At 59.7% G+C, this 7,174-nt stretch overlaps 1 protein-coding gene across 6 annotated transcripts in view; it reads right to left on the bottom strand.

Annotated features, from left to right (window-relative positions):
- Window positions 1-42: 42 nt before the first annotated feature.
- The window catches only part of MROH1 (maestro heat like repeat family member 1), a 34,447-nt gene continuing 27,315 nt past the window's right edge, over window positions 43-7,174 (bottom strand). For 5 of the 6 annotated variants that reach the window (XM_004618653.2, XM_055129003.1, XM_055129002.1 and 2 more), the window contains 12 exons: window positions 5,475-5,629; window positions 4,470-4,635; window positions 3,939-4,135; window positions 2,333-2,470; window positions 2,048-2,162; window positions 1,770-1,916; window positions 1,480-1,668; window positions 1,233-1,388; window positions 1,025-1,159; window positions 848-950; window positions 706-771; window positions 43-295 (listed from right to left, as the gene is read on the bottom strand). In XM_004618653.2, the coding sequence (XP_004618710.2) occupies window positions 210-295; window positions 706-771; window positions 848-950; window positions 1,025-1,159; window positions 1,233-1,388; window positions 1,480-1,668; window positions 1,770-1,916; window positions 2,048-2,162; window positions 2,333-2,470; window positions 3,939-4,135; window positions 4,470-4,635; window positions 5,475-5,629 (1,653 nt within the window). In that variant the 3' untranslated portion in view covers window positions 43-209. Of the gene's footprint in view, window positions 296-705; window positions 772-847; window positions 951-1,024; window positions 1,160-1,232; window positions 1,389-1,479; window positions 1,669-1,769; window positions 1,951-2,047; window positions 2,163-2,332; window positions 2,471-3,938; window positions 4,136-4,469; window positions 4,636-5,474; window positions 5,630-7,174 lie in introns of those variants that run through there. The other variant, XM_055129004.1, reaches the window with a different exon arrangement.

The raw sequence follows: 7,174 nt of genomic DNA, 5'->3' as shown, positions 1-7,174 counted from the left end.
CCCCACTGACCGCCCCAGAAAAAGAGGCCACATCACTGAGGGTACCCCATGACCCCAGGTGGGGCACAGATGGCTTTATTGGAATTAGGTGGGGGCACACCAGCTTGCTCCCTCCAGCCCTCAGCTGTGTCCTCTGGAAGGGCAGGCATGGCCTGTGCGGGGGTGGGGGGGCATATCTGCTGGTATTGCTTGTAGGGGATCCCTGAGCCTCAGGCAAACTTCACCAGGCGGCCCAGCGTCTCAGCAGCCTTCACACGCACGGTGGGGGCTGGGTCCCTCAGGAGGAGCTGTAGTGCTGAAGGAGAGGCAGTGGCTGCCTGCATGATGCCCAGCCAGCCCCCCTCCCCCCGACGTTGAGCCTGAGCTGGGGTCCCTTCTGCTCATATCCCCACTCGGGAGCTGCTGGGCTGGCCCTGCATGTGAGGCCGCCCACCCGCCACCTCCTAAGACAGGCCTCTGATGGGAGGGCTCAGGAGCCAACGGAAAGATAGTTTTTCCTTTTTTAGTGTTTTTTAAGCACTTGGAACAGTTAAGAAGTTTCCGTGAATTACTAGAGACGATGAGGTCACCAGTGACAGGGAAAAGTCCTTGAAATCCAGGAAAATCACTTAGTCTTCCTGGTACCCCACAGGGTCAGCGGGCCTGCAAGGCCCAGCTAGGGGGTCCTGACCTGGGTGTGGAGGCGGGCTGGGAGGGGGGGCTCACCCAGAACCAGCTGCTCCAGATCCACCTGGGGCTGGTGCTCTGGCTCCACGTGCAGCACCAGGAATCCTGTGTGTGGGGGGGAGGTCAGAGGCAGGGCTGGGGTCGCCATGCTGGGCAGGGTCTGGTGGTAGGGCTTGCTCACCCGTGAGCATGGGGGCGGCAGCGCGGACGTCCTCCCAGCAGCTCTTAAAGTAGAAGAGGCTGGTGCTCAGCAGGCGCGGCAGCAGGTCCGGGAAGTGGTGCATCTGGAGAACAGCCATTAAGGACGCTGACTGCCTAGCTCGCTGTCCTGCCGCCCCCCTCTCTCGCCCACTCTCACCAGGTGCTTGCATGTGGTATTGAGGAACTCTCCAAAATGCAGACCCCGGCCCTCCTGCAGGTGCTTCTGGAAGGCTTCTACCAGCTCCTCGCACTCCAGGTTGGGGCTGCACATGCACAGGGCAAACTTGCAGGCCTGTGGAATGCAGCACTGAGACCTGGGCCTGCCAGAGCTCCACCAGGTTCCCCAGCCACTGCTGGCTACTCACGCTGACCACTGGGGCCTGGGGGTCCTGCAGGTGAAGCAGCAGGGGCACCAGCCCGCCCACCACCTGCTCTAGGAAGACATCCTCACAGTCCCCGTGGCAGGCCTTGTTGAGATGCCCAAAGAGACGGATGGCTGCGGCCCGAAACTCCATCTTCTCCTGAGGGTGGAGGGAGGTGACAGTCACTGCCCAGGTCCCAGGTATTGTCCTCAGGGACCTAGGACAGCCACAGAGGCTGGCCACCACCTACACTGTCAAAGAAGGGCCGGATGCGGATGGCGACATGCAGCAGCACACAGCGCAGGTCCCCCGGTGCAAGCAGAGCCAGGAGCCTTGCCAGGCCCACCATGGCCTCCAAGGCCACCAGGCTGTGGGGGTCATCCCTGTCATCCAGACCGCTGATCATGGCTGTCAGGAGCTGAGAACTGTGAGCCTGCACCTGGAAACATGGTACTTGGCTGCAACCAGCCCCTGCCCCAGCTGTCTCCAGCACACAGCCTTCTGTCCCTGCCCCAACTGCCCAGGGAGATGTGGGCTCACCTGTTCTGCAGGGCAGGAGGCCATGTTGGCCAGGCCTCGGAGCACCAGCCGGCGCACCCCGGCACACAGGTCTTTTTGCCGGGCCACCAGGCTGTCCAGTAGCGAGTCCAGGAGCATCAGATCCTTCACAACATTGCTGCCAAGCAGCTGGAGGCAGAGCTGTTTTAACCACCAGCTCCCCCTGCTCCAGTACCAGAAAGGTGGAGTAGAGGTGCTCTACCACCAGCTTCCCTAGCCCTGGGCTAGCCCGCAGGCCCCCTAGGTAGCAGTTCCCCTACCTGGGCCAGGAACGCTGTGGAGGCGACCCTCTGGGCCTCGTACACACTGTTCTGTGTGCTTAGCAGCGCCTTTATCACCAAGGGCAGCCGGGGGCCGGCAAACTTGGCCATCGCACTGGAAAGGAGATCACACTGGGCTATCCCCAGCCACTGTGACACACACACACACACACACACACACACACACACACTTCCCTTGGGATCCTGATCTGCCTACCTGGGCTCCCAGGACCTAGATAGCAACAGAACTGGGGGGTGGAGGGGGCTCCAGTGTAGTACACTCACCTGGCCAGATGAGCGACGCCCTCCTCGTGACCTCCCGGGGTCTGGAGCAGCCCCCAGCCCCCATCCTGTTCCAGGCTCTGCACCACGTCCTCATTGCCTGCTCTGAGCAACACAGCCTGCAGAGCGCTCACGGCCAAGCTGTAAGGACAGGTGCCAGGGCTGAGCACCATGCCGGACTCCAGCTGTCACGGCTTGTGAGGGACACTGGAGTCACTGCCCTTTGGTTCTTCCTGCTTTGGTGCGGGGTTCTGCACTGCAGGTGCTGCTTGCCATGTCAGGGATACACTGGGCCCTGCCGCCCAGCCCTGCTTTCACCAGGAGCCACAGGCAGTGGCCTGCCCTCCTGTAGAGGGAGGTCACTGGTCCAGAGTCTGTGCAGGGGAGATGCAGGCTGTTCCCACAGTTCCTGGCAGGGCCCTTGTGAGAGGGTCTTGCCAGGCTGTAGCTGCATGCTGCTAGGCTTTGTTCCCAGGACAAAGGAGGAAGCCACAGGGCCCTGGCACAGGCTTGGTCAGCTGGTGGTGGAGGCTCACATGGCGGTTTGGAGGACTTGGGAGCAGCAGCCTTGTTTGGTACTCACAATGGCCCATGTCCTGGGAAATGCCCAAGTGAGGGGTAGTTGGAGCAGGGTCCTGGGGCTCACTGAAGGGCACACCCAGAAGAGCCACAGGAAGTAGATGCTGATAGTTGGCACCAGCTGATGCTGGCCCCACCCTGTCCTCTGCCAGCCAGTAGCATATGGTGTCTGTCCTCACTGGGTGGCCAGACTCCCACCTTGCCCTCTAGTTCCCTTCTTACTGCCAGGAATGCTATCTATGAGAGCCCAGTGAGGCCTGGCACAGGGGGCAGTGGCCTCTCAGCTCCTGCATGAAAGGAGTGGTGAGGTGCAGGCTGTGGTCCTGCTCCTCATGGCTGAAGGCCTGTGCTGGGGAGGATCTGCAGGCTCATGTGTCCACTCAGACTGAGCACAGCAGGCAACTGCCGGGGGTAGTCAAACCCGGCCCAGGAGAGTGGGGAGCCGGGGGCAGTGATATTGTCTTAGCTTCCACTGCTAATACATGGCAGCATGGAGCCCCACAGCGCTATGTCCCAAGGCCAGCCACTGCAGCTCTGATTCTGCCCTGCTGCTGCACCTGGGGACCTGGCAGCCTCACCGTTTGTGATGGGGAGGCCCTGCAGAGGATGGAGGTGTGGCAGGCAGCAGTCTCGTTCTGCTTGCTGGTGGAAGTAGAGCCAAAACTTAGTTCACCTGTGCCCCAAATGCTCCTAATTGCTCACCTACAAGCCTGCTGGCTGCTGTAAACCCAATTCTGACTGTACACTTGCAGCTGTCTCCGTCCTGGGACCCCTGGAAGGCCACACTCCAGCAGGAGCAGCATGCGCCTCATATCGCCTTTTTTTGTTTTGGGGCCACAGCTGGTGGCGCTCAGGGCTTACTCTTGGCTCTGCGCTCAGGAGTTAATCCTAGCAGAAGCTCGAGGCACCATATGGGATGCTGGGGATCAAACCCAGGTGGCCGCATGCAAGGCAAGAACCCTGTGATTCCAGCCCCACAGACCACTTCTGGGCCCCATGGCTCTCCCTCACTGTCCACAAGTGAGATCACCTGCATGGGTCCAGGCTTCTGGCTGCTGGACCGAAGCTGGTGCTCCGCCGCTCCTTGGCCTGCAAGTTTCGGGGCAGCTGGACACCCACGGTGCAGCTGATACGCAGCAAAAGCGTGGCAAACAGCTGGGGGTACAGCTCCAGGACTCCTGGTCTGGATCCTGGGGTGGATGCGATCTCATGCAGTGCACAGGTAGCCTGGGAAGAGGCTGTCTCTAAGATGCTGGGCCTGCCAGCAGACACAACACACCCAGAGTCCCACCCAGGCCTCCAGCACATTTGTGCTGTGGGCAGATGGGAAGTGTGGCCCATCTACTGGGAAAGGGATGGAGTTGGCCTGTGGGGCTGGGGCCCAACATCTGTTCCTAGCAGCTCCACAGGAGTGGGGGGCCGCTCTCCCCCAGGATGAAACGAGTGTTCTCCCCGGGACCCGCACCTGCAGGCCTTTACGAGCCAGGCTCCCAGCATGCTGCTGCTGGCCTTTCAGCATGGCCACCTGGGAGGCATTCCACAGTGCCCAAGCCCCACTCACAGCGAGAGGAAGCAGCGTCGCCACGCGGTCAGGGGAGGCACTCAGCAGGAAGGTGCGGCTCTCCTTGAAGGGGACGTCCCTGCCCATCTTCTCCAGCAGCAGCCCCAACACCTGGGCGGTTAAGCTGGGCTCCACAGCCATGGCACGCCACAGGGTGCGGGTGTGACTGGGGGTAACACGTTACCTGGGACTGTGCTCTCAGGAACACCAACAGCTCCAGCCCCCAGAAAGAGAACCTCAACTCAGATCCAAAATGTTTTTGCTTTGGGGTCACACCCAGAGGTGCTCAGGGTCTGATCCAGGCTATGGCTCAGGAACCATATGGGATGCTGGAGACTGAACTGGGTTGACCACGTACAAGGCAAGCTCTCTCCTGGCTGTACCATCACTCTGGTCCCTCCAAACTCACTTTGCTCTGATCCCCAGTGTGAGAAGGAAGTAGAAACTGGAGTGTCAGGCCACATGGAGGCCTGACATAAGGCACTAAGAGCTGCCTGAAGCAGGAAGAATGAGGTTCTTTGGGAGCAGAGCCAGCAGACTTAGGTAACATGAGCAGCAAGACATACAGAAGCCACAGAGGAAGTGAGCAAGCTGGGATGGAGATGTGTCAAGCCAGGCACCCCGCCCCCCTTCCCCACCACAGTGCCCCATCCAGGCATGCCACAGGCTCCCAGCAAGATGAGTGAGAACTGTGAGTGAAATGGGAAGGGGAGAGGGTACAGAGTGTGCCCAGTGTGGGGATGGGAATGTGTAGACCTTGAACCCATAGGTGCATAGCCAATCTGCACCCAGGAAGATGCAAAGCAGAGGGTAAGGTGGGGGGCAGCACAGCCCCCACACCTGATGGCAGGAGCCCCAGGTTAGGTATGCTCTTAAGCACCAGGACTGCAGCAAAAGCCAGCATCTTGAGTGGCTCAGGCAGGACCTGTGAGGGAGCGCTAGACACCTCCCCCAGTCCAAGACCCTGGGCTTCGGGTTTCCAGCTGGCCTATGTGGTACTGGTACCTGTCGAAGGGCAGGGGACTGCCCAGAAGGCTGGACACCACGGCAGTGTGGTGCTGGGATGCCAGCAGGTACACACTGTGCTGGGCAGCCTGTAGGACGTGCTCCTCCTGAGTCTCCTGCAGCTTGGCACGCAGCACAGTCACAATCTCAGGCACCTGTGGGCAGAGCCCCTCAGTATGGCAGGTACACACAATGCCACATGCCAGGACTGGAGTCTCCTGCAGGAGGCTGGTCCTCACCAACCTGGCCAACAGACCAGGAAAGGGAAGTCAGGCCTGCCCAATGCTTCCCACACCTGGTGATCCCAGCCCCGCCTTCCAAAGCCAGGGACATCCTGTCCCCAGCCTCTTGCAGAAGTCACAGTGGTCCCCGCTCTGGGGAGTTCAGTGTGAGGAGGACTGGATAGGGTGCTGGCCCTCAGCTCACAGCAACTGGAAGGTGTACATGGGCTCCGAGGCAGAAGCTGCAGTTCCTTAATTCCTGGGGCCTCGGGCCAGGCTCGGGCAGTTCCCAGAAGAGCAGGACCTCACAAGGGCCCAATCTCAGGCATCAAATCACTGGGAGAAATGCCTGCGGGATACTGGGTCCTGCCCCGCCCTGCAGCCCTGTCTCTCCCACGTACTTAGCTCTCCAGATGGTTGCTCCTGGGGGTTCCTGTCCTGTCAGCATTAATTCTGACTTTCTCTAGGACTTTCAGCTTTCCCTGTTGCTTTCAGCTCAAGTCTCAGGAGTTGGGGCCTGCTGGGCCTCTGGAAGTGCACAGCCTGGGGCGCTCATGGCACCGACACTAGCTGTCACTTCCCTAACTAGCCAACAGGACCCATGCATCTAGGCCAGAGGCTGTGTCCACTGTCCCTGAGCCCTCCTTTCAGGGTGGCTGGCCCCTGGACATGCCACTCAGCCATCCAACCCATGTGGATCTCTCAGCAGGTTTTAGGGATCTAGGCTAGCAGGATGAGCACCCATGGGCCAGCCAGCCAGCTCCAGAGAGCTGCTTTCACCCCACAGAGACAGCCCCTCTGCCACTGAGTCAGCAAATGTGGCGGTGGGTAGAACCCCTGCTTGACTGGCTGTGACATCACAGCACCTGCTCTAACCCCTGGGGACAAAAGGGCCACAAGTCTCAGCCATGTAGGTTTGAGGGATGAGCCAATGAGCCAGGGACAGCACAGCAGGCAGTTCCAGGGACGAGCTGGCCAGTGACAGGGCTCATGATGGAAAGCCTGTGTGCCACATGCTTGGGTTGGAGCATCAGCAGGAAAAGAGAATAGTGAGTCTGTAGCACAGCAGGTAGAGCTTTTGCCACGCACATGGCTGACCCAGGTTTAATTCCCAGCATCCCATATGGTCCCCTGAGCACCACCAGGGGTAATTCCTGAATGCAGAGCCAAGAGCGACCCCTGTGCATCGCTGGGTGTGGCCCAAAAAGAAAAAAAAAAGGAAAAAAGAATAGTAACCCTTAACTTCAATCGGGCGTGGGGAGTGGTGAAAACTGGGATGTCACATAGAGTGGGGTTCAGGGGAGCATGCAGCATTCTGGGGATGAAGCCAGGGTCAGCCACATGTAAGGCAAGTGCCTTAATCTCTGTATTAATCTCCTGGGCCCCAATCCCTAAACATGGAAACTCCTAGAAAGAAATGGGAAAGGTTTCATGACTCCTCTGCATCCAAGGTCTTGACTTTGATGCCATGAAACAGGC

The sequence above is a fragment of the Sorex araneus genome, chromosome 2 (assembly GCF_027595985.1).
Source record: "Sorex araneus isolate mSorAra2 chromosome 2, mSorAra2.pri, whole genome shotgun sequence".
Classification (NCBI taxonomy): Eukaryota; Metazoa; Chordata; class Mammalia; order Eulipotyphla; family Soricidae; genus Sorex; species Sorex araneus.
Note: the sequence above shows the minus strand (reverse complement) of the source record. Positions and strands in the feature narration are given on the sequence as shown.